Source organism: Schistocerca piceifrons, chromosome 7 (assembly GCF_021461385.2).
Source record: "Schistocerca piceifrons isolate TAMUIC-IGC-003096 chromosome 7, iqSchPice1.1, whole genome shotgun sequence".
Classification (NCBI taxonomy): Eukaryota; Metazoa; Arthropoda; class Insecta; order Orthoptera; family Acrididae; genus Schistocerca; species Schistocerca piceifrons.
In genome coordinates, this window is record NC_060144.1 from 477,683,515 (window position 1) to 477,711,246 (window position 27,732).

Below are 27,732 nucleotides of genomic sequence, written 5' to 3' on the forward strand. Positions count from 1 at the left end.
GATGTCCTTAGGTTAGTTAGGTTTAAGTAGTTCTAAGTTCTAGGGGAGTGATGACCTCAGAAGTTAAGTCCCATAGTGCTCAGAGCCATTTGAACCACCTCTCTTCACCTTACCGATCAAAACTGGCAGTGATAATTTCCGCCATCAGCATTCGAACTGACAACCTTAGAGCCGAGTGCCATCACACAAGGCTGCGTTAGTGACATCGGTTAAGGAGAGGTATTATCCGTAATACAACGTTATTGAACTTTCACGTTTGGGAAAATATGTACCAGACAGAGCTACATCGAAATGTTGTTCCTATTGTCCCTTTAACAGCCATTGATCGTTGATGAAAATAAAGAGATCTAAGTATGTACGCCTATGTACAGTATTAGTCTGATTACATATTTCAAAGAAGTGAATACATATTTTACGACAAATGACATGTCGATCCACCCACGCAGTTCGTAGATCTGAGACGTGACAGTGGTGTATCGTCTCACTACACATACTCGTCTCACTGATAATAAGCTGGTGAATTAAAATAACATAGGAAAGAAGGAATTAGCTGGAGTCATATGTAGAGGGACGCAAAATTTTGTTAAAGTGGGACTGGTTCACGGTCTCATTATTGTGATTTTCTAGTCGTTGATGATGAAAGTGGGAAATCGCAATATACTTGAACTTTAATTTTGTTTAATGATCTGTGTTCAAGGGTGCCTTGTCGAGGAGACGGGCGTAGCTGAACACAAAAACGCTATTCATCATTGCGAGAATTCGGAATACAGCGTATGGAAGCTCGAAGGCTGGTGTAAGAATACTAACAGTCACCGAAATAAAAATGCTGGGTAGTTTGCATGGACAGATACCCATCAGTTACGACCTGATGGACAAATGGTTCAAATGGCTCTGAGCACTATGGGACTTAACTGCTGAGGTCATCAGTCCCCTAGAACTTAGAACTACTTAAACCTAACTAACCTAAGGACATCACACACATCCATGCCCGAGGCAGGATTCGAACCTGCGACCGTAGCGGTCGCGCGGTTCCAGACTGCAGCGCCTAGAACCGCTCGGCCACTCCGACCGGCCCTGATGGAACAGTCGAAGACATTGGAGAAGGGGAGATGAAAACCAATCCATCATAAAATTGCGCATTATCGTAGTTCGGAGATGGGAGAAATTCTGCCCTGTACCATTCTGGGAATGTCTCCACTCAAGCCATCTGCTTAAGCTATTACGATATTAGAAGCATTTACACTTCTCATGTCGATGGTCTGACATCACTGCTGTCCAGGACCGGTAGCAGTGAGGCGACACAACATTGCTGGAGAAAATGCCGCTGGTGTTGGAAGAGATCAACGTGCAGCAAACATCAGCAACACTTTTGTGGCATAATAAGCTTGTCTTCTGCTCATGTCGAGTTAATAACGTCTAATCAGGTACAGTCATCTAGGCAGCAAATCTGCTTGGTATTGGCGAAGTATATTTCGATTTTTGACTGCCTACACAGACTTTAGACAATGGTAAATAATTCCGGCCGCTGTGGTCGAGCGGTTCTAGGTGCTTCAGTGTGGAACCACGCGGCTGCTACGGTCGCAGGTTCGAATCCTACCTCTGGCATGGATGTGTGTGATGTCCTTAGGTTAATTAGGTTTAAGTAGTTGTAAGTCTAGGGGACTGATGGCCTCAGATGTTAAGTTCCATAGTGCTTAGAGCCATTTGAACCATTTTGAACCATGATAAATAATGAGCAAAGCTTAAACCAAGCGATATGTCATCATTCCAAATCATGTCGGAAAGTAGAATGCTGAAACTATTCAAGAGTTCACGGCCTCATTGTTGTGATTTTCTAGTATCTGGTGATGACAATTTCGTCACGACGCAGGAGAGGTAGATTAGATTATTTATGGTCTTGAAGAATACTGGATAATTACTTGCCAACAAATCTCGGACTGTTATGGCGTTGTGATTTGAAGTCCCACATAGCGGACAGCATAAATAATATGCCGCATAGCACAGCAGATTTATGGCCGCTTAGAACTGTAAATTCATATGCAGGTAACTTTTTCGTTAGTATCGGTAGCAACATATCGAGAGTAAGGAGTTACAGCCCTGTAGGTGAGGTCAGGTGTGTTTAACACATGGAGGGTGTGATACACACAGGACCAACAGATAGGTCTGCGATAGGTCCACGTCCTGATACAGGCAGTTGATTCATCGTATGTTGTTTGTTAAGGTTCTGGCATTAATTATTTTCTCTCAATATGCAAGTGATCGCTTGCTTTAATCATTAATATATGTCCAAGTGATGCTAAATGTTATTGACTCTACATAAAGAAAAGTATTATGTTCTCAACAATCTTCACATCGTGAGCTACACCCTTAATCTTTATATATGAATTTATTTATGGCACCCTTGTGGCCCATGTCTGCGGTCACTTTCACAACTCAAATTAATTATCAAATTAACTAATTTAACACGATTGAATTTCGAATTTCTGGTGTATCCATGTATCACCACAATATAATAAAAAACATTGAATGGTTGGAGGAGTATGAATGAGAACAGTGGTTTATTTAAGCTTACAAAAATAATGACAAGTTTTTACTCATCCTTTTATAACTACCATCGAGTTGATAAATCTTACAAAAAATGACTAACATAAATCATAAAAGGGATGATGTTTGACTGGCAAAGCATTTATTGGGGTGGAAATAATTCAAATTCTCCCCTGAATTAACCCCTCTTATAACGCAGTCTGACTTTGTTTACATGAATCCATTGTGAGGCCCAATTCTGTTCAAATGGAATCAACTATGACCAAGTGCAGCACAAATTATGTTTCCCAGAGAACAGGGAGTGTTAATATCATTTAACAATCCTATGCCAGTGCAGCAATACTTAACTCTTTCACTTTGAGTCAGTCGGCAGCAGAAAACAGCATGCTCTGGGCGACGAGCGGCGCACTGTGCCAGCTGTAATGTTCAGACGCGTCCACACAAACTTGCATAGTATGCGGACTGGCGTTCTGGTTATGAGAAAGTGGGAAACTTTCCCATCAGTGTTCTGAAATCCCAGCAGATTTCAGGATGATATTCACCCATTCACTGGTCTGGCCATTCAATTTGACTCATACGTAGGACAGCGCATGCTGGAATTGTCAAACGTCAGACAGCCGACTCAGGATGAATAAGTTCACCCTTGTGACACATGATTGTCTGAGATGATACGCAGTTCCACTGTCGGTACAGTTTGAAACCTCCACTGGCTCTTAGTCCACGCTGGCCGTTGTGGTCGGGCGGTTCTAGGCGCTACAGTCTGGAACCGCGCGACCGCAACGGTCGCAGGTTCGAATCCTGCCTCGGGCATGGATGTGTGTGATGTCCTTAGTTTAGTTAGGTTTAAGTAGTTCTAAGTCTAGGGGACTTATGACCTCAGATGTTAAGTCCCATAGTGCTTAGAGCCATCTGAACCATTTTCTTAGACCACCACAAGTTGCAGACCACAAGACTCGCCCACTAGCGAAAGACCTGAAGTTCTCGACCAGGGGATGAGCAGAAGATGAAGCCGCAAAGAATGACAAATACTTTTCACCAAGCCTCGGTACGGGAGCGAAATTAGCAGAAAAAACCCGCCTCCACATTATAAAAACCAATCAAACTATCCTCTACTAATTGAATCTTCCCTCTTGACTGTTCTGCTAACCTGGTAGCCAATCCAGAGCCAGCACCTGGGTTCCCACGCTGGGAGAGCAAGCCTCTGCTTTGCATATCTTGAGTGGAGCCAATCAATAACTCAAAATCTCTCTTGTCTAATAAAAGAAAATTTTAGACTAGGAAGGTGTCGTTCTCACGGTATGCATGGCCATCTTTCGGCAAAAAACTCTACATAAATGGGACCACAGTCCCTCATTTATGGGAGATCTAATCTTTCCAGGCCGACCATTTCCAATTTCTGAAAGAAAGCTGATAAATTTCCCAGACATTCATGCCCGTGAAATGTTTGTTTCTGTCACTCGCTACAATACCTGGTGACTTCCTGGCTTCAGGGGAGTTACAGTCTTGCCTCCACTACACATGTGCACCAGCCGCCCTGTTTGTATTGTCCCAGCTTCTAACATGACAATGCTTGTAGTTTCATGACCATCCCACCGTTTGCAGGAAAGCTCAGGTTACAGCTATCTCTCTTAAATGGCTTCCTCCACCCATTTCCGCCAATCAGCCACGTTTGCGATAGTCTGTCGCCTGGCCCATGTAAAATATTTTGCGAGCCGGAGCCCCCCTGCTCCGACTCCAAATGAGAAGAGTGTAATGCCACAGCCCGAAGTCTCTCTGCAGGTACAATTCAAAGAGCGCTGCTTCCCCGAATCACTCATACAGCCAGGCCGCTGAACACAACATTTATGGCCTGCAATTCATATTTCTCCTTGTTCTCCATTGCCTCCACGACGATCCGTCGGGTACAACTTGTCTACAGGCTACACAAGCAGTTAAATGAACATTCTGTTCACAATTTCCTCATGTAAAACAGTCATAAACCACACATACCAAATGTAGTACTGGGGAACATGACCTAAAATACGTATATTAATCTGTCCGGCACTGTAGTTAAAGTGAGAGAGTGGCATGCCATTTTCTCAAATATAATCCAGTGTATTCAATTTCTATTTGCACCTAATAGGTTAAATCAAATTAACGGAAAATATGAGGTAAAGTAATGGAAATGTTTCAGATCCGCGACTTGACTCAGGACTTTCTTGGAGATAGAACTCAGCACATCGTTCTAAATGGAACAAAATCGAAAAATGTAAAGATAATTTGGGGAGTACCACAGGGGAGTGTCACAAGGCTGCTACTATTTTCAACTTATATTAATGATCTAATGGATAATGCTGGAGACCCCATGATGCTATTCATGGACGATGCAATTGTCTATAGGAATACAGCCACGCCAGAACACCATATCGAAATGCTGAAAGACGTGCAGAGTACCGACGAATGGTGCAGGGGGTCGCAGCTGATCCTGAGTGTAATTTAATGTATGTATTTTATCGGCTATAGGACGCACTTTTATCTTCGAAAAATTGGGTCCAAAATACAGGTGTAGCTTGTACTGGAATGTCCATGTTTGATTTAAAACTCCCGCCAGTCTTAAAAATGGCCATATATTCGATGCCACGGGAAACCTATCTTTATCTGGCAACGTTGGATTCAATTGGCAGCAGCAGTGTGCCGATACGACCAAATGAGTTGCGGGGATTCACAAGCTTGCTATCACTGTCTCCCTTCCGCCCTGCCATCGAACACCCGGAACACTGTCTGCCTATGATGCTTCACCACAGTCTACGGTGCCAGTGAACTTGAACTGAAAGTGATTTGTGTTATCAGTAAAAGGACAATATTTTTGTTAGTAGCTAGTTCCGTAACGGAAAAAAATGAGAGGTATTCATATGATGCGGGCAATAAATTGAAAGTAATAGCATATGCAGAAGAACATGGAAACAGAACAGCTAAGCTGCGTTTCGGTCCTCCACCAACAGGAAAAAAGCATTCGTGATTGGCGGACTAGTAAAGGAGAGCTGAAAAAAATGAGGAAGACTAAATATGCAAATCGAGGACTCAACGCAAACTGACCAAAACGAGAAGATGAGGATTTTCAAGGATTTTAAAGGACAGTTCGGTATTAAAATTAAGAATTTTTTACTCTGGTTTTACAATCTAATAATAAAACTGGTAAAAATGTTACCTTTTTAAAAATTGCGTAAAATTGCGGTGCGTCTTATGGTCCGTAGCGTCTTGTAGACCGTAAAATATGGTATGTATTGCGCACAAATAGACGAATAAATGCACTGCTGATTGATTAGACTACTAGTGACAAATCACTGGAAACAATAACTAACGAGAAACAACTAGGAGTAACAATCCACAGCGAGCTAGAGTGAACTGACAACACAAAACAAACAGCAGGAAAATCAGACGCCAGACGGGTATTCATTCATGAAATGTTAAAGAAATTTAATTCACCTACGACAGACGTGGCTTACTAAACATCGTTCGACCGATTCTTCAAAACTGTTCATCAGTCTGGGACCCTTACCTTAATGCAACAGATAGGGAGGATCTAGTGAAGACTGGCGCGTTCGTCATTGGAGAGCGTTACTGAGCTGGTCAATAGGCTCCAGTGGCTGAAGCTACAAGAGAGGCGTCGTGTATCACGCAGATGTTTACTCCTGAAATTTCAAGAGCTTGCATTCCAAGAAGATTCGGGCAACGTATTACTTTCTCTTACTGCCTCCAGCATACGTCTCGTGAAATCATGACGAGAAAATCTGAGAAATTAGATGTCCTACGGAGCTTCAACGACAACATTTTTCCCGCGCATCATTCGTGAGTGGAACAGAAAAGAGGGAAAGATGGTGGCACTAGTGACATCCTGCGTCACACAGCTTACAGTGCCAGGCGGAGAGCAAACGTAGATATAGACACACTTTACCTGAAGATGATGAGTATAACACTCGTAGAAATGTGGCGGTATCTCAACACAGCCACCCAGTTGGAGACTGGAATGTCTTTCATTAGCAATGTATGCCGGAAAAGTCAACATTCACATACACTGTATTTTGCTTCAGTTAGATGAATGTCAATGTGTAGAGAACCAATTAACACTCTTGACATAAGTTTCATCTATTTATCTTTATGTTTAAACACTTCGCTATATTTGACTTACATAATTTCATCATAATCAAAAACAACTATTTCATCATGAGCATCAATCCAGTGAACGTCAACCCCTGAGTAATGAGGCAAACCAATAGCAATTACAAGTTGCCGATTTCGGGATGAGTATATACCAAAGTTACAAATACACTGGTGTGCAAAACTTAAGGACGAAAATAACATTCGCATGATGTGTGAAGTAACATAACTCGATGAAATTTGTACCATACTGAGCCGTGCGTGGCTCGTGTTCCCGCCATCATGTATTTTACACCCTGTTTTTGACGTACTTCCACCTCACTACGTTAATTTAAATTCCTACTGTCACTAAGTTGCTGTTTTGCCTGACCGTCACCGGCGCTAGCAGGCCTTATCGATATTCCCCTCTTATAGTATGTTTGCTCGACTGCTATTACTTCCCGGTCGTGGTCGGTTGTAAGGGAGTTCGGGTTGTGAGTTCGGGTCTACCAGGCAGTTGGAACGCGTCTGGAGCGCTGTCCGGACCTGCCAGTCGGGGAGTTGCGGTGTGGCACTATTGCAGTCGGGTTGGAGCAGTGAGGTCTGCGTCTACATGGCTCGCCCGACCATTGCCGCCACGAATCACCTGAGCCGGGCCACGGTCTTGGTGCTTCGTCGGTCGGTCATCCTACCGGACGACGCGTTTTGGCTCGCCGATCGTTCATGAGTTCGTTGTGTGTGTATGCATCGATTCCCGATTTGTTTTCGTACATGCTTAGTTACTGTTGGGTATCGATCAGGTCTTCGTGCAGTGTTTTTCACATTGTGTGTGTAGTTGGCGTTATTTCCACTGACGACTATTTTAGATGTTGTCGGCATCCTGAGAGCAGTCGGAGAGCTGCGGACCAGGGAAGTTATCTCCGCCCAGTGCAGTCGGCTGGGTCCGTTGGCGGTCCCTGCACAATGTCGGAGAGTGTGTGGAGCTGTCCGATCGCTACGAGCTTTGTTGTTCACCGACCCAGGACATCAAAGCTGAGTAGCGGTTTGAACTACCCAAGCCAAGTCCATTCATGTTGTGGTGGTTCGTTTCAGTGGTTTGCTATTCAAATGGCTTCTGAGCACTATGGGACTTAACATCTGAGGTCATCAGTCCCCTAGAACTTAAACCTAACTAACCTAAGGACATCACACACATCCATGCCTGAGGTAGGATTCGAACCTGCGACCGTAGCGGTCGCGCGGTTCCAGACTGATATGCCTAGAACTGCTCGGCGGCTTGCTGTTGGGCAGGTTTTCCTATGAGCAACGCCGAGTGTTTCTACTGCTGAAATTTAGCCGCCATGCGGTGCAATTAACTATATTGGTTCACTACAAGTCAAGTGGACCAGTGGAATTCTCTGCCTTGTGGCAGTTAGTGTTCTGGTTGCCTACACTGGGCACTAACGTAATTTCAGGCAGCGTCCTTTCCTCACCTGTTGTCGCTGTCCAACATGGTGTGTCATTTTGACAGCTAATACATACTCCATTGTGGATTATCACGTTTGTAACCTTTTCTGTTTGAGTTCTGATGTGCTGATTGGGAGGAAGCAAGTCGTTGTGTCGGTCGGACCGTGGCTGTCCCCTGGTTGGGTTCCGACAGATCAAGTGTAGTTGGGCTCACCACCTGTCTCGCCTAAGTGAACGAGGGCAGACCGATCTTCCTGGAGGCTTCTGAGTGCCACCGGTGTTTAAATGTCTGTTTTCAGCTGCTTAAAATTTAAGGCTTATTGTTATTTTTTCCTTTTTCTTAAGAATTTTGGAAAATTAATTCTTTAATTTATCTTTCAAGCTTAAACATTGCGGCCTTCTGCCTTTAAAAGATTATGGTAATATATTTAAAAATTTTGAAACTTAATTGTGGCCTTCAGTCTTTGGTATTGCATCTTGCACATGTTTCTTCTATCTACTTTGTTGTGATGTTTTTTGTAATTATTTTATTGCCATCTTCATTGGATTTTCTTACCTTGTTGATTTGATAAGATTTCTTGTTTGGAGGCCTTCAGCCGTGAAAGAGTTGAATTCGGTAAGGTCCGGCTATGTGCCGCTTTGGTTGCAAAAGTGTTATTAAATTACAATAAATTACAATTAAAAAGTGAAACTGACCCCAACCTTATTTGGCCCTTCCCACGATCCTAATTACCTGTTCTGCCCTGCGGGTTTAGCGGGCGTATCACATACACAGAGAGAACTGCTACAATATAGTAGAGATACGCGATTTAGGATGGTACCCTGGACATTACAAATGGCGGGGCATGATTCTTCATGCTCATCGCCACAGATGGCAGTGTATGCTCGGCAACGCGCTGCCATGCTGGCCAAAGGTTGGTAAGCAGTTCTTGTGGTAGGGCGTTCCATGCCTGCACCAGCGTGACCGACAACTGCTGGATGGTCGCTGGTGCATCTGGACGCGCTGCAGAATGTCTCCCCAACGCAGCCCCACACGTGCTCGATGAGATTTAAGGCGGGGGAAGGGTAGGTCAGTTCACTTGCCGAATATCCACTCATTCGAAGAGTTATTCCAACTGTGCTGTTCCATGCGGTAGCTCAATGTCATTCACAAACACGAAGTCAGGATCGAATGCACCCTTGAGGAGACGCCCATGCAGAAGGAGTAGCAGACTGCAGACCTTTAACAAAGGTACGGGCATACGGAATAGGTTCCCAGATGTGTGAGTGCCTCGAAGACCTTGTAAGTAATAGAACTCAGCACGTTGTCGTCGATGACGAGTGCTCATCAGACACAAGGGTATCATCAGAAACGCCCCAGGGAAGTGTGTTGGGACCGTTTTTATTCTCTATATACATAAATGATCTGACGGACAGGCTGAGCAGCAATCCGCGGCTGTTCGCTGATGATTCTGTGGAGTACGGGAAGGGATCGTCGTTGAGTGACTGTAGACAGACACAAGATGCCTGAGACAAAATTTTGGTGTAATGCATGGCAGCTAGCTGTAAATGTAGAAGTATGTAAGGTAACGCAGATAAGTAGAAAAAACAATTCTATTATGTTAGAATACAGCGTTAGCAGTGTGATGCTTGATACAGCCACAACGATTAAATATCTAAGCGTGAGGTTGCAAGGCGATATAAAATAGAACGAGCATGTAACGACTATAGTAGCGAAAGCGAATGATCGATTTCGGATCACTGGCTCATCTCCAAGGGTGACCACAAATAGAACACTGCCGACCGCTGTGACCGAGCGGTTCTAGGCGCTTCAGTCTAGAACCGCGCGTCCGCTACGGTAGCAGGTTCGAATCCTGCCTCGGGCATGGATGTGTATGATGTTACGTTAGTTAAGTTTAAGTAGTTCTAAGTTCTAGGGGACTGATGACCTCAGATGTTAAGCCCCATAGTGCTCAGAGTCATTTGAACCATTTTTTGAAATACAACACTAGTGCGACTCGTTCTTGGGTACTGCTTGAGTGTTTGAGATCCCTACCAAGTCGGATTAAAGGAAAACATCTAAGCAAGTCTGAGGCGCACTGCTACATATGTTACCGGTAGGTTCAGTCAGCGCGCAGGTATTTTGGAGATGCTTCGGGAACTCAAACGGATTCCCGAGAGATAAAACTGAGAAAAATTTAGAGAACCGGAATTTGAAGCTGACTGCAGAACGACCCTACTGCCTCCAAAGTACATTTCACCTAAGGACCACAAACGTATGGGAAATTAGGTTTAATACGGAGGCATTATACAATCGTTTTTCCCTCGCTCTATTTGCGAAGGGAAATGACTAGTAGTGATAGAACGTACCCTTCGCCATGCACCGGACGGAGACTTGCAGAGTATGTATGTAGATGCATATGTAGAGTACAGTGTCACAACAACGATGGCCAGTGAACGTACTGTGTTCAAAGATTCGGAGGTCAGTACGCCCAAGCAACACCTGGACAACAAAACCGATCACGTTTGACAATGCGGCACGTATCCTCGTATGACGAAAGGCGGGAACACGTAGCACACCCAGCAATATTGTCGACCGTGATCGTTTTGATGGTCCACGTGTTGTGGTGTGGAGAGCAATAATGTTGTATGGGCGCCCTGATCTCCAAATCTTTGAACCGGAAAACTCGCCGGTTACATTACAGATACACTGTACTTCTTCCCCTTGTACTTCTTTTCAGAGGTGCGTTGAGTCGTAGCATCAGTTTTGTTGACGGCAATGTGCGACTGCATCGAGCTGTGCAGGACAAAGAGTTCTTGGAACGCGATGAGGTTCGTGTGGAACGCGTTATGAAAGGTATGGCAGAACGTCCACATGTGCCAACAACCCTGCAGCATTTGTCAACCACGCTTGTGGAGGAACGGAACGCCTGCAAGAACTCTTTATCAACCTTCTGGACAGTACGGGAGAACTTTGCAGAGCATGCGGTGCCGCCTGTGGTAATCACACACTCTATTAAGAATCATGCACTGCCTTTTGTAACGTCCAGTGGACCATCATTAATCGCTATGATTTCAGTGTAATTATTATCTTTGAACAAAAGTGTCGTTGCTGTTCGTCTTACTGCGTATTTCTTCAATTTACCTTCAATACAATACTGCAGCAGTTCTTTGTCTATGGTCTCAAAGTTTCATCGATCTGTGCTACTTGGTAGTGACACAGCATGCGAAAATTACTTTCTCATCCTTTAGCGCTAATGGAAAGAGTTCTCAAGAAGAAACGTTTATAATTTTCTTGTAAGGTTAGGGTTCACTTTTGCCTTCTATTATTTTTTATTTATTAAATCTGATCAAACTGTGGCCTTCTGAGACACCTACTGCATCGGATCAAGGCTTTACTCACATCTCAGTTGCTTAAAGACTGACAATAATTATCACGCGATGCATAATAATAAAATGATGTCAATAAAATTGATAATGTTTCTAAAACAAGTTTTTAATTGATCTAATTTCATTTGGAATAATATTACTCACTAAAATTAAGAATACTGTAGAAACTGCTGAAAATAATAATAATAATATTTACAACAAGAAATGTATATCTAGAAAAACAAAACTAAAACACTACACCACAGTGGTACGACCAGAATGTTTATATGGATCTGAATGCCTAACGATGAACTATAAAATGGACAAACTAGAGGTACTGGAAAGAAGAATTATTAGAAAAATAATGGGTGCAATAAAAACTGCAGATGGTTGGAAAATAAGAAGTAATGAGGAGATCTACAAAAATATAGAGAAAATATCTGAAGTAATGGCCAAACGAAGATTAACCTTTTTTGGACATCTCTACCGAATGGATGGAAATAGACTAACAAAACAAATACTCCTATATTTCTGGAAGAAGAAATCGACAATAGCATGGATTACAGAAGTAAGAAAAGATCTTGAAAGAAACAACATCGAAGAAGTAGAAATAGCAGAAAGAAACCGTTTTAAAAACAAAATACTAAATTTGGAAGGCTTTCAAAGCAGAAGAAATAAAAAATCGGGAACAAAATGGACAGAAGAAAAGAAGAGACTTCATGGGGAGAAAATGAGGGAATACTGGAAAAATAGGAAACAACAACAAAGGAAGAAGAGGAACTGAAGTTGTTAACGTGATCCTAGTTGGTCAATACGATTGTAAATAATAATAATAATAATAATAATAAGAGAGAGAGCTTACGGATTAACTAAAAACAATTACAACAAAAAGCGCATCTCTTGGAATGCCAAAATAAAGCACTACACTGCTGTGGTAAAAACAAAGAGCCTGTATGTCAGCGAGTGACTCTCAACGAAATGCAAGTCGGAAAAGTAAGAGATACTAGAAAGAAGAACGTTACGGGAAATGATGGGTGCAACCCAGGTTGAAACTGCCTGGAAACTTCGGAGCAACAATGAAATCTACAAAAAGGTGGAGAAAATCTCCGAGACCATGAAAATGAGAAGGTTATCATTTCTAGGACACCTGTACAGAATGGACAAAACCAGACTACCGAAAAGGATGTTCGACTACCTGTGGAAAAAGAAGACAACAACGACATGGATTAAGGAAGCTCGTAAAGATCTCGAAAGGTTCAACATTCAGAAAGTTCAGATGTTAAATAGGACCATGAGTCAAAACTTGGAAGGATTTCAAGTCGAAAGAACTAAGAAGCCTGGAAGAGCCTGGACGGATGAACAGAAGCCACAGCACAGCATCAATATGAAGGGGAACTGGACAAAGAGAAAACGTCAGACAAAGAAGAAATGATATTGTAGCGTCATCCTAAGTGGTCAGTTCGCAAATAAATAATAATAATAACATTGATAATAGAGCATACAAAACGTATATATGGGTGTAAAACAGTGTACTTTCACGGCATGCAGAGGTCTGAGGAAGAGAAATTTAGACAGACTGCACCAACTGGAGGCTTTGGGAAATGAGGAGAATCTGGTGGGAGGAAAGGGTAACTATAATGGGATAAGGGATGCGTACAGAACGAAGGCAGACACTATTGCTGTTTAAGTACATATGTCGTTAGCTATTTTTTAAAGGTGCAGTTGTTAATTGTTTCTCTGATGTAGTGAAGGAGGTCCTTTCAGAGTCTGGGTACACAGAGAAGGCTGTGAGTGATGTGGGATCGAAGGGATTTACTCTAATGGTAACGAATTTTTCTGTTGTGTTGTTCAGACAAGAGCGTTAAGGCTGAGGACTTGTGTGAATATAATATTAAGGACTTCATTATTTTTTTAACCATGATTATTGTGAATTTCGTTAAAACAAGTAAGTACTCTGAAGCCTTAATAAAAATCCTAAATGCTGAAGGGAGCGCCTGCAAGTTGCTTCAGTTGCCAGCACACCTTCTGGCTGCGAGTGGCGTCCAGCTGCGTCTTGTCGATGAAGTTGATGGCGGCGTACTCTATGACGACGGCGAAGACGAAGGAGAAGCACAGGATGACGAAGTAGTCCAGCGCCGTGGCGTACGAGACGCGCGGCATCTGCGCGCGACCTCCGAACCCCATGTTGGCCATCGACAGCACCGTCATCACACCTGGCACACACGCAGAAAATGGTACTGTACTGTCTTCGTGATAAAATGATAGACTTACGCACTTTTATTTTTTCGACATCTTTTTTTTGTGACAACGCAGCGGAAACCGCTTGCAGTCCGAAGATGACCACAGGCGAAACCTGTAATGACACCGCGTGATTGTGTCGAACAAATATAGAAATAAAAGAACACACATCATCCTCTCTGAGATGTTTATCAATACATACTACCAGCATTTTTCAGGAGAACCTCGTCAAATTGGAGTGTAATGTTATTAATCAGTCTGTCACGTCAACATGGATAAAAATGATCTCCAGGAGGTCTCGAATAGAAACAATTAGTCATTTTTACAGAAAAATACCTGTAAATGGCCAGCCTATAGACATTTCAATACGATTTCAATTTTTATACATACGGGGTATATCAAAATCTTTGCGGCAAATGTCCCTAAGGGTGATTGATCAAATGATAGGGAACAACTTTTGTTGGAGACAAATGTATGCTGACACTTCCAGCGATTTTAGGTGTCGTTTAAGACATGTTATGCCCCTGAGAAGATGAAGTGTGTAGGAAAGAGGTTCTCAACCTGGGGGTAGTTGCCCCCTGAGCGGTAAAATGAAATTTTCTGAGGGTTAAAAACTAAACTATTCAATTCTATTTCAGTCAAGAAAGTAAATTATTTTCAAAAGATTGTTACTATTAACAGAATTTTGTAAGCCTAATACAGATTATATACGTTATCAATAATTACTTATTCTCAGTTAGTAGCATTAATGCAGTGGAGGTTACAGGTTCCTCACATAATCCACTCACTACACACATGTGTTGTGGTTTGTCTCGTTCATCGCTGATGATAAATGTGAGACATATACGTAATAAAAGCTAAGTATCTCAAGAAATTGTGCTCTCCAAGTTATAGATAGTACCTGCAGTAATCTAGAAATTGCTACATTTCTCGCTTCGATACAGATAAATGTATTAATTGACAGCACGACACTGCAGTAACCACATAAAGGCAATTTTAATACTGTACACAGTTTTATTATTATTATTAGAACTATTATTAAAGTATATAAAGATGGTATCTGTTTTTTCGGAACTTGTGATAAATAATTATTGCTTAGCAACATCATTTTATAAATAATATGCAGAATTATTGTTTAGAACAAGATTTGGAAATGTGTGCCAAAGAATTGTTTCTGATTAACTCCCATATATCAGTAGTTAAAATCTGCAGAGCACCTTCAGCGAAATTAACTCTCTTCTTGAAGAAGTTAGATGCTCTCCTAATATACATATTCAAACATAAAATAAATGTGATACTCCTTGGGGACTTCAGTGTAAACTTTCTAACAAATTCCAAAGACAGATCAGACCCAGAAAATCTGATGTCCACATATCATCCTGCTTCTGTCCTTAGCTTCCCTATTGAAATAACTTCCTGTACACTACTACCAGGCAAGTCCTAAATGGTCTCTCTGACCATGACAGGCAAAGACTCACTATAAATAGTGCAAGTATCTATGAGAATGACAGTGGCCCCAATTGGAAAATAGCTAGGACAATTAATGTTGAAACTACCCAGACATTTAAATCACATGTCAAAGCCACATACTGAAGACCTGTGTATAATTTAGAAAAAGTCAGTTCCAAAGTACAATCTTTTCAGTAACGAAGTCGCACTGATATTTGGAAGTACCTTCATATATATATATATATATATATATATATATATATATATATATATATATATATATATATATATATATATATAAAAGACCCAAACCACAAAACATACCAAAATGCCCTGGATAACCACTGGTATAAGGAAATGAGAGCTGTACATCGCCACAAAAGATTGAGACAACCACAACCAGCTAAATCACTATAAAAATACTGTAAAATACCAAGTAAAGTTATTCAGAAGTCAAAAAGTTTGTTATCTGTGCTCCAAAATTAATAAATCTAGTAACAAAATCAAAACAGTATGGGCATTAATAATGAGTGATATTGGTGCAAACTGCCCCAGCAGGTCACAAAACATTGTTCTCAGTAATGAAGGAAGGCAAGTGCAAAATCAAGAGACCCTGGCAAAAATTTTTAATGAGCACTTTTTAAGTGTTGCTGAGAAAACAGGATACAATGTCTCGTTAGAAGAGGCCTTAAAAATATTGAAAGATCATTTCCACAATTCCATAGAGCAGATAGGTATAGCCCCTATAGTAGTAGAGGAAGTAAGAAAAGTCATTATTCTTTAAAAAGCAAAAACTCAACTGGTGTCGACACCATCTCCAGCAAACTGCTAAAAGCCTGCTGCAATCAGTTCAGTGAAGTCCTAGCTCATATATTCAATGCCTCTCTGAAACAAGGTATCTTCCTTGACAGGATGAGGTATGCTATAGTAAGCCTCTCTACAAAAAAAAAAAAAAAAAAAAAAAAAAAAAAAAAAAAAAAAAAAAAAAAAAAAGGCGATGCCTCAGATGTTACAAACGACCGTCCTGTCTCTCTTTTGACTATATTTTCTAAGGTACTCGAAAAATTAATACGTGTCAGGATAGTTAATCACCTAAAGAAACTTCACAATAATTAGTAAAAATAAGAAGACATTGCCTGCAGGCATATTTTGCGTTCTGTCTAAGGCCTTCGACTGCGTCAGTCATACTATAATTATAGAGAAAACATGCCACTAAGGACTCTGTGGACAAATGGACAACTGGCTCTAATCCTATCTACAGGGCACACAACAGAAGTAGTGATAGATTGAACCACTATGCAGGTAGGAGGGGTAGAGTCCGATGGGGGAACATTAAATTATGAGTTCCACGAGGTTCTGTCCTTGGTTAGTTGCTGTTTCTCATATGTGTCAATGGCCTACCTTTGTCCTAAAAGCAACTTTACAATGTTTGCAGAGGAGAGAAGAACTGTGATAGACAATAAGACATCCCATGACCTGGAATTAAATGCCAACCATGTACTTGATGACATTCTGAATTGGGTTACAGTAAATTCTCTGTCATTAAACCTCAGCAAAACCAATTAAATTCAGTTCCATTCTGGTCTCAAAAACCCACAGGAGATAAACATTGGGTATGAGAGCCAACAGGTACAGAAAGTAGATTGTTTGAACTTCTTCGGCATACATATAGATAACAGACAACTGGATTTTGTGTGGAGTGTCTCCAAGAACCTCGTGTCGCAAACTTTTTAAGCAAATAGGAATACTAACCACTACTGCTTCACAATATCTCTTGTCAATCATGACATTCATGCTTCAGAATACTCCTCAGTATGAAACGAATGAAACATACCATTACCGAGCGAGGTGGCGTAGTGGTTAAACACTGGACTCGCATTCGGGAGGACGACGGTTCAATCCCGCGTCCGGCCATCCTGATTTAGGTTTTCCGTGATTTCCCTAAATCGTTCCAGGCAAATGCCGGGATGGTTCCTTTGAAAGGGCACGGCCGACTTCCTTCCCAGTCCTTCCCTTATCCGATGAGACCGATGACCTCGCTGTCTGGTCTCCTTCCCAAAACAACCCAACCCCCCCAACCCCAAACATACCATTATCATACCACAAGAAGGAAATGTGACATGCACTGTGACCTGAAAAATTTGTCTCCGATGCAAAAAGGTGTAAAACACATAAGCACAAAAATCTTCAATGCACTTCCAAGTAATATTAAGTGTCTACGAGGTAATAATGTACTATTTAAAAGTAAGCTAAAGGAGTTCTTGCTTAAAAAAGTTTCTGTTCTCTGTAAGAATTCTATAGCAGAGACAGCTAAGATTATTTACCATATATTATTGTGTATTCCTGATTCAATATATGTAGATGCTTTAAATAGATTAATTGATGATCTGTAAGTCAAGAAGATGGTCACTTTTACTATGTAAGAAACTATTTAGATAAGATCTGAAAATTCTATCTTAACCTCTGTTTGTGAGAGTAATTAGAACTTACTGATTGTGTTGTTTATTAGTATTTTCAATTTGTATTGTTAATCTTTGTTTATTGTCCTGATGGAAACAAATGTCTATGGAATACGAATTACAATCAAAATTAAACAATAAATAATTAGTCTTCATAACACGCAAACAGGACTTTTCCCGTCCAATCAATTAAAAACATCGAGTCTGACTATGACACCGAACGATGCTTTTAGCCTTTGGCGTACTGTCATCTGGGCAATGAGTAGCTGATGATCCTCGCGTCTAGCGAGTAAAACAGGTAATAGTGAAGCAAATTGTGCGCCGCCTGTGCCTGTTTTATATGAATAATACTTTAAATTGTCGTTGTGTGCCCGGCCGACGACACGTGCTTTGTCTAAAGCAATATTTTTTCTTTAATCCATTGAACAACCACCTATAATAATCAAAAGGCATTGGGAGGTACTTTCAACGAAGCGTGTTTATAGTATGATTGCATTTCCGGTTGCGCCGACAGGACGCCTGTTTGGCGATCGTAGATAGCATTCAAAGAATCCTACAAGCTACAACGAAAATCAGACCAGAGGTTGTAAGGGTATGTATCCATACGTACATGACGTAGTCAGTCGCACCATCGATGGTTCTCTGAGTAACTACAGATTGGCGTTTTTTTTCACAATTTTGGGAAAAAATATGTTTTGGGGGAACATTTAGGGGAGACGGAAACCTTGGGGAAATTTTTGGGGAAGATAATTTCGGTACCGGGGAAACTGGAGAAGCATTTTAGCTGCCTAGCCGAACTAGTAGTGCCATGTCCGGTATTCAGTTGAAACAGCACATACTTAGCTTTCTCGATATTCACAAGTTGTTACTATTTCTTCATCTCAGTGCTTGGGTAGCTCAGGTGGTAGAGCACTTGCCCGCGAAAGGCAAAAGTCCCGAGTTCGAGTCTCGGTCCGTCGCACAGTTTTAATGTGGCAAGAAATTTGATATCAGCGCATACTCCGCTGCAGAGTGAAAATCTCATTCTGAAATTTTACCTATATCTTCCGAAATTTTTAAGCTCCATCTTCTGAGAAAGATGTTCGGGCTTGGTAATACTAAGCGAGGGCAGTCGTTGTTTATGTTTTGCATGGGACGTTCGTATGCAGTATGAAGAGTTTGTAGATTTGATAAAATACGAATTTGGAAGTTTTCCGTAGGCTGTTATGGCAATAATGAGTGATTAATTAATCGGTGTATTCGCCAAGGGTGAGCGATTTACATAGGAAATGAATGGACAAATAAGTATTGCCATTCTTAGTGATTAGCATGCGTTGGCTGGCTATATTATTACCTGAACAGTTTACGTACTAAGGTTACCGAGAACTTTATAACGTGATAGTTTAATTGGTAAGAGTAATGCAGCAATGGCAAACTTCAGTGTGAAAGTAGAACTCAATGTAACTGCTAATACGAGCATAATTGTATATAGCCATTATTAGGAAGTGTGTTGCTTAGGAACTCAATAAATGACGCAGATGGTATGAACTGTTATCCATTCAAAGTAACATTTACACTTAAATTTAATAACTGATGACTTTAACACTTGTAAAGAAAAGAGAGACGCTTTAGTTTTAGACAACACGGTCAGGTTTCGTACAAAATGTGTACTCTCTGTTAATTAAGAATCAGTCAAATCTAGCGGACGGTTGGTTACATGCTATGACTCGAATACATGCGAAGCTCCCTGTGGCTAAACAACCTAGCAATCAACGTCACCTGCTTGGGGACCGCAGTGCGAACCATCGAGTAGCGTTACAACGGATGTTACTGCTTGTGACACGGTCTGTGTGCGCTGTGACTCACCCATAGCGACGCGGCCGGGCACGTCGTCCGGGTCTATCCAGAAGGCGACCCAGGAGCAGCACACGATGAGTCCGCAGGGCAGGAACACCTGCAGCATGTAGTAGCCCGTGCGCCGCTTCATGCTGAACACGCACCGCAGCACCGAGTACTCGTCTGCAACAGCACACTACTCTTGTATGCAGTCACGTTTCTTATTACTGCCTCAACTCTCAACCACCGACGGGTAGTCGCGATCCGTAAATGTCCGTTTGAATAACATGATAAAGAAACTTTTGAATAAAGTGATACTGCAACTACCATTTCCACTCTGAGCTGGCAATGGAAATTCTGCCACAACGGTAAGATCTCAATAATTACACTTGTGAGTTCAGTGTAGGTAGACTGACACACCTAAATAGCCTTTCTGATCTTATGTTTTCGCTCCATTTCATGTCGTTTCGCAATGTTACGCCTAAATAATAGATCGACGTGACACATACACACACACACACACACACACACACACACACACATACACATACACACTTTGTTCTGGAAGCTGCGAATAGCGCATGGGGAAAAAGATTACTGGTATAGCTCGGTCGACGAATATCAAAAGCTGTCGGCTATAAAAAAACATTCGTGCAGTCGCAAGTTTTTGTACAGTTGTATAAAGGAGTGCCATGAACAATACATCAAAAAACCCTGATCGGTGAGATATGAGGTCTGTAAAGGTCACTTTTCTTTGTTTTTCTTTAATATCTCGAGAACCGCTTCATCTTACGAAAATGTTTTCCAGTACAAAGTTAAAGTACATTAAATGTCCCACAAAAATAAAAGATCCTATTCACATTCTCTCTAGCACTAATAGTTAAGGCGTTGTAGGAGATGGAAGAAATTGCATCTTACTTAAAAAACGAGCAGGAAATTCCACATTCTCTCTACTGCAATATGTCAGAAAAACTAGTTACACCACTCTTCCTTATACTGGCGACACAGTGCGAGACACTCGTAAGTGGGAGGGGGGATGGGTTATTTTCCACAACGTGTGTTATCATCATCATCATTTATTGCATATACACCGGCCATTCAGACCCATGGCAGAAAATAAAAATACAATAACATAATTGATTAACATATCAAGTCCACGAATCGTGACAAAGTAGTTGTAACACCACAGAAATTTATCACGTATGTTTGCCCGTTAACTTCTGTCTTGATCATCTTCAGTGCTAGCTATTGGATATGCTTCTTCCATGGTCGCTAGGTTCCTGACTCTCCACCTCGTTCGCAGACGACCTCTTAGACGTCTACCAGTTGGCTGGTGTAGAAATACTCTGTTAGGGAGACTGCCCTCCACTAGTAGACCATGTTCTGCCCCCTGCAGTCTTTTTCTTGCAATCATGCTCCCAATATCAGCTTTCTTAAACCACCGATACAGATCTTCGTTGTGCCTTCTATTCCATCTTGCAGTTTCTGCATTGTATACCAGGCCATAAATTTTCCTTAAAATCTTCCTCTCAAACACACGAATGCACTCTTCCATTGTCTGTGTACTTGCTCATGTCTCACAACAACACAACACAGTCGGTCACACTAGCGACTTCCGGCTGACGCTTATTATTCTTCGTCGAATTTCCTTCTCTGTCTCACTTTTATTCGACAATATTGATCCCAGCTACTTAATTTTTCAGCTCTTTCAAAATGGTGACCTTCTATACTGATGGCGTCCATGTCATTTTGTCCACAGGAGACTACCATATATTTTGATTTCTCATCGTTGACGAGTAACCCTAGTTTTCTCGCTTGTAGCATAAATCGTGAGGTATCTGCTGCCACCTCATTCATAATCTCGCTCACAATCTGTAAATCTGTAAATGCAAGAACTGTATCACCTCCAACCATCTCCCTCACACTAGTGCATCCAACTGCACGTCTCACCTTTTCCAGCGCTGTCTTGAACAGAGCTGGTGAGAGAGGATCACCCAGTCTCGACCGACTCTTAACTGTGAAGGGTGCCGACAATTTATTTGCAACAATTGATTGGCAACATGATCCGTTGTAACAAGCTGGAATCACCCTAACGCACTTCACTGGTATGCTGAACTCCTGCATTATCTTCCACAGAGCGATTGGATTAATGCCGTCGTATGCCCGCCGGATATCAATGAATATAAGATGTAGGTCTTTATTGAGTTCGTAATACTTCTCTATCATTTGCCTCAATGTGAAGATGTGGTCGGTGGTTGAACGTCCAGGGGTAAATCGACATTGGTATGTGCCTACAATTCCTCCGAGCAATGGTTTTAGTCGACTTAGTATTAGAGTGGTGTACACTCTATATCCTATCTCCAGCAGAGAGATCCCTCGATAATTATGTACTTTTGTCACATCAGTTTTTGTAAAAACGGGGCACACGATTGCCTTTTTCCAATCCGTGGGGTTCTCCTCTGTTGACCAAATTTCGGCCATAAGCTGTCTGAGTCCTTCTATTACCACTTCCTCCCGTACCGAAACAAATCCGCATTGGAAGATATTTCGACAAAGTACCAGAGCATGAAGGTCGGGTAGAAGCAGAAGAACTGGAGAGATTAGAAGGGATAGAAGAAGAAGTTTTTGAACCAACATCGGACGAGATAAAAACCATCCTGGATGTCCATACAAAAACTGTAAGTTGTGTTAACATTGCATTATGCTATCGACAGAGGATGTAAAATTGATCCCATATTTTTAGATTTCCAGAAGGCTTCTTCTTACCAAAGTGCGTGCCTACGGAGTCTCGCCTCAGTTGTGCGCCTGGCTGGATTCATGATTTCCTGTCAGAAAGGTCACAGTTCGTAGTAATAGACGGAAAGTCATCGAGTAAAACAGAAGTAATATCCGGCGTTCCCCAACGAAGTGTGCCGGCCGCGGTGGCCGTGCAGTTCTAGGCGCTCCAGTCCGGAGCCGCGCTGCTGTTACGGTCGCAGGTTCGAATCCTGCCTCGGGCATGGGTGTGTGTGATGTCCTTAGGTTAGTTAGGTTTAAGTAGTTCTAAGTTCTAGGGGACTAATGACCACAGCAGTTGAGTCCCATAGTGCTCAGAGCCATTTGAACCAGCCAACGAAGTGTTATAGACCCTCTAATGTTCCTGATCTACACTCCTGGAAATGGAAAAAAGAACACATTGACACCGGTGTGTCAGACCCACCATACTTGCTCCCGACACTGCGAGAGGGCTGTACAAGCAATGATCACACGCACGGCTCAGCGGACACACCAGGAACCGCGGTGTTGGCCGTCGAATGGCGCTAGCTGCGCAGCATTTGTGCACCGCCGCCGTCAGTGTCAGCCAGTTTGCCGTGGCATACGGAGCTCCATCGCAGTCTTTAACACTGGTAGCATGCCGCGACAGCGTGGACGTGAACCGTATGTGCAGTTGACGGACTTTGAGCGAGGGCGTATAGTGGGCATGCGGGAGGTCGGGTGGACGTACCGCCGAATTGCTCAACACGTGGGGCGTGAGGTCTCCACAGTACATCGATGTTGTCGCCAGTGGTCGGCGGAAGGTGCACGTGCCCGTCGACCTGGGACCGGACCGCAGCGACGCACGGATGCACGCCAAGACCGTAGGATCCTACGCAGTGCCGTAGGGGACCGCACCGCCACTTCCCAGCAAATTAAGGACACTGTTGCTCCTGGGGTATCGGCGAGGACCATTCGCAACCGTCTCCATGAAGCTGGGCTACGGTCCCGCACACCGTTAGGCCGTCTTCCGCTCACGCCCCAACATCGTGCAGCCCGCCTCCAGTGGTGTCGCGACAGGCGTGAATGGAGGGACGAATGGAGACGTGTCGTCTTCAGCGATGAGAGTCGCTTCTGCCTTGGTGCCAATGATGGTCGTATGCGTGTTTGGCGCCGTGCAGGTGAGCGCCACAATCAGGACTGCATACGACCGAGGCACACAGGGCCAACACCCGGCATCATGGTGTGGGGAGCGATCTCCTACACTGGCCGTACACCACTGGTGATCGTCGAGGGGACACTGAATAGTGCACGGTACATCCAAACCGTCATCGAACCCATCGTTCTACCATTCCTAGACCGGCAAGGGAACTTGCTGTTCCAACAGGACAATGCACGTCCGCATGTATCCCGTGCCACCCAACGTGCTCTAGAAGGTGTAAGTCAACTACCCTGGCCAGCAAGATCTCCGGATCTGTCCCCCATTGAGCATGTTTGGGACTGGATGAAGCGTCGTCTCACGCGGTCTGCACGTCCAGCACGAACGCTGGTCCAACTGAGGCGCCAGGTGGAAATGGCATGGCAAGCCGTTCCACAGGACTACATCCAGCATCTCTACGATCGTCTCCATGGGAGAATAGCAGCCTGCATTGCTGCGAAAGGTGGATATACACTGTACTAGTGCCGACATTGTGCATGCTCTGTTGCCTGTGTCTATGTGCCTGTGGTTCTGTCAGTGTGATCATGTGATGTATCTGACCCCAGGAATGTGTCAATAAAGTTTCCCCTTCCTGGGACAATGAATTCACGGTGTTCTTATTTCAATTTCCAGGAGTGTATATTAACGACGTAGGAGACAATCTGAGTAGCCCTCTTAGATTGTTTGCAAATGATACTGTCATTAACTGTCTTGTAAAGTCGTCAGATGACCAAAACGAGTTGCAAAATCATTTAGATAAATATCGGTATGCTGCGAAAAGTGGCAATTGACCATGAATAAAGGAAAGTGTGAAGTTATTCACATGAGTAGTAAAAGAAATCCGCTAAATTTCGATTGCAAGATAATTCACACAAATATGAAGGCTGTAAATTCAACTAAATACTTAGGGATTACAATTACAAATAACCTAAATTGGAACGATCACATAGATAATATTGTGGGTAGAGCAAACCAAAGACCGCGATTCACTGACAGAACACTTAGAAGGTGCAACAGGTCTACTAAAGAGACTGCTAACACGACGCTTGTCCGCCCTATTCTGGAGTATTGCTGTGCGGTGTGGGATCCGCATCAGGTGGGACTGACGGATGACATCGAAAAAGTACAAAGAAGGGCAGCTCGTTTTGTATTATCGCGAAATATGGGAGATAGTGCCGCAGACATGACGCGTGAAATGGAGTGGCAATCATTAAAACAAGGGAGTTTTTCGTAGCAACAGGATCTTTTCATGAAATTTCAATCGCCAGTTTTCTCCTCCGATTGCGAAAACATTCTGTTGGCACCCACCTACGTAGGGAGAAATAATCGTCACGATAAAGTAAGAGAAATCAGGGCCCGCACAGAAAAATTTAAGTGCTCGTTTTTCCCACGTGCCGTTCGAGGGTGGAACGATAGAGAGACAGCTTGAAGGTGGTTCATTCAACCCTCTGCCAGGCACTTTATTGTGAATAGCAGAGTAATAACGTAGATGGAGATGGAGATGCAGATGAATACAGAGATGAGTTGGAGTAATACAAACGCAAGAAAAGCATGTAGATAGATTCTATGTTCTTGTGTATGTTATCATGATACGATTCTTGTATTTTGAGAAATACCATTTGTCAACCTGGATGATTTGAAAATGGGTCCCGACCCGAAACTAGTCGTCAAGTAAATAAAACTGGAATTTGCAACTTTGTCTGTTTTTCCGTTGTACTGATTAACACAAAGTGGCGCCCTGCAATTACTCCAGCATGCTGGAAGTTCGAAATCAACATTGTCGAAAACATATCGGCAGCACGCTACATATGGAGCAGGCTCTTCAGTGTGGTAGACAGCTGACTGCCTCAGCTTTTTTCCATAAGAGCCCATTTAACAACTGCTAGTAGATATTCAGTTAATAAACTGAAAATAACTACACTGTATGAACGCCAGCTCAGTGAAGTTGTTTTGTTTACTCACTTGAAACAAATGGAAAGGAAATGATAGGTAGGTATAGTGTGTCTGTAAACTGAAAAGTGAGCGGCGCTCGTTGTGGGGAGAGTTGCTTCTCTGGGAAGAACGCTACAGCTGCCGTACAGGAGGGCTAAGAATCAATTTCCCTCGAGCATTGCGAAACAGTGGGAAAAGATTTACATAGATGCTATCACTACGCTTTCCTTGTCATTGTGTTATTAGTTACTCACATCTGTGTTCAATGTAGTTTAACCCACGTCGTAGTAAATAAACACCCTCCCCTTCGCTCCCTCAGGGGTTCAAATGGCTGTAAGCACTATGGGAATTAACATCTGAGGTCATCAGTCCCCTAGACTTAGAACTATGTAAACCTATCTAACCTAAGGACATCAGACACATCCGTGCCCAAGGCAGCATTCGAACCTGCGACCGCAGCAGCCGCGTGGTTCCGGACTGAAGCGCCTAGAACCGCTCGGTCACAGCGGCCGTCTCCCGCAGGAATGTCTGCCCACTGTGTCGCCAGTGATTCATAAGGCGAGCTGCGTAGGGGTCGCTGTAACTTTGTGAAATACCCTGTAGTTGTTTTTTGTGACGTACTGCAGTAGAGACAATGGGTAATTGCCCGCTAGCACTTCATTTTGCATGCTTACGAATGAGATAAGTGCATGACCACAATCCAGCATTCTACCACCTCCACACTTCTTACCTCACGCCCGCCTTTTCACGCTGGTACATGCCCAGAACACAATTTATTCCTAAATATGGTTCTACTGTACTTAGATGTGTCACAAACTTTTTAATATTTATTTTTAGCCAACTTCGTTTAGTAGTAAATGTCACTTTCATACCATTAAAACACCAATCTTAAGACGTTAAACATATTCACAATTGCGAATATGGATAATCCTCAGCTGTAGAACGGAATGACGACAATGAAAATTTCTGCCGGACCGGGACTCGAACACGCATTACCCACTTATGACGAGCGATCAACTTACAATTTTTTTTAATAGACGCTACCCCTTTTTATGGTAAAGAGTAGAGTGGTCGGTTCTGAGCTGGTGGAGACAGGGTGGACAGGGGTCGAAACCCGAGGCCTGGCCACGAGGTCTCCCCCCTCCCATCTCTGAATCACTCCCCTCTAGTTCTTTTTTTTTTTTTTTTTTTACCGAGAACAGGATAAGTAAGCAAAATATCTTTATTTGTATAATCATAAATACAACATAAATACCATCCTTCCAGCGGAATTAACACGAGACATTACACTCGTACAAGGCGAGTAATCAATTAGTTATCTGAGCACGACTCACAGCCACTCCCAAACTTCCGTATGTCGTCAAGCACTCATCTACGACCTGTACTCGTACATCTATTATGTATATTCTTGTACAGACAAGACTTTTTATTTAAAAATTACTTGCCTGGTGTCGGAGGATAAATATTATAATGCTGTGCCTGTGTCATTATGAATTACGATGCAAAGTTCCTTTGGGTGTCCAAAGGAACTTTGCATCGTAATTAAGAAAGTCACAGGCACTGCAATATCATATTTATCTGCCGACACCGGCAAGTGACTCAAAAAGTCTCACCTATACAAGAATACACATAATGGATGTACGACTACAGGTCGTAGATGCACGCTTGACGACATATGGAAGTTTGGGAGTGGCTGTGAGTCGTGCACAGATAGCCAAAGGGTAAGTTAACAGCTCGTGATAAGCGAATAATCTGGCCCAGCACAAATATTCATTATCGTCATTCCATTCTACAGCTGAGGGTTGACCATATTCGCAACTGCGAATATGTTTAATGTATTTCATAACGGCTGTAGTCGTCGCAGTAGCTGTTCCTTAGCCGGCCGCGGTGGTCTCGCGGTTCTAGGCGCGCAGTCCGGAACCGTGCGACTGCTACGGTCGCAGGTTCGAATCCTGCCTTGGGCATGGATGTGTGTGATGTCCTTAGGTTAGTTAGGTTTAAGTAGTTCTAAGTTCTAGGGGACTAATGACCACAGCAGTTGAGTCCCATAGTGCTCAGAGCCATTTGAACATTTGAGCCATCTGTTCCTTTGAACATGCATGCAGGTCCAAAGCAACTTTGCATTGTAATTCAAAATAACACAGGTACTGCAATTTTGTAGTGCTTTTAATGATCTGCTGTTTTTCCACACTCTGCAAGGCAGAAACCATTAGTCCTAGAGAAAAATGAATACTCCCTTTTTTGCAGGAAATTTCAGGTTGTGTAATTTTGTGCTGCTATTTCCCCTAGAAACCGCGATTTTAGAAATATTCAAGAAAGACACCCCACATGCTCACGCCCTACCGGTCAGGACTTTTAGTACGTTATTGATTATCATCTCCCCTACCGCTGTACAAAAATTTGCGACTACAACGAATTTTTCCCCTAATTTTCCTACGTTGACTGAACTACAGT

At 42.7% G+C, this 27,732-nt stretch overlaps 1 protein-coding gene across 1 annotated transcript in view; it reads right to left on the minus strand.

Annotated features, from left to right (window-relative positions):
• LOC124804983 (gamma-aminobutyric acid receptor subunit alpha-6-like) overlaps positions 1-27,732 on the minus strand; it is a 139,138-nt gene that overhangs the window by 42,741 nt on the left and 68,665 nt on the right. The window contains exons 7-8 of the mRNA XM_047265374.1: positions 19,446-19,598; positions 13,477-13,667 (exon numbers count right to left, since the gene is read on the minus strand). Of these exons, the coding sequence (XP_047121330.1) occupies positions 13,477-13,667; positions 19,446-19,598 (344 nt within the window). The remainder of the gene's footprint in view (positions 1-13,476; positions 13,668-19,445; positions 19,599-27,732) is intronic.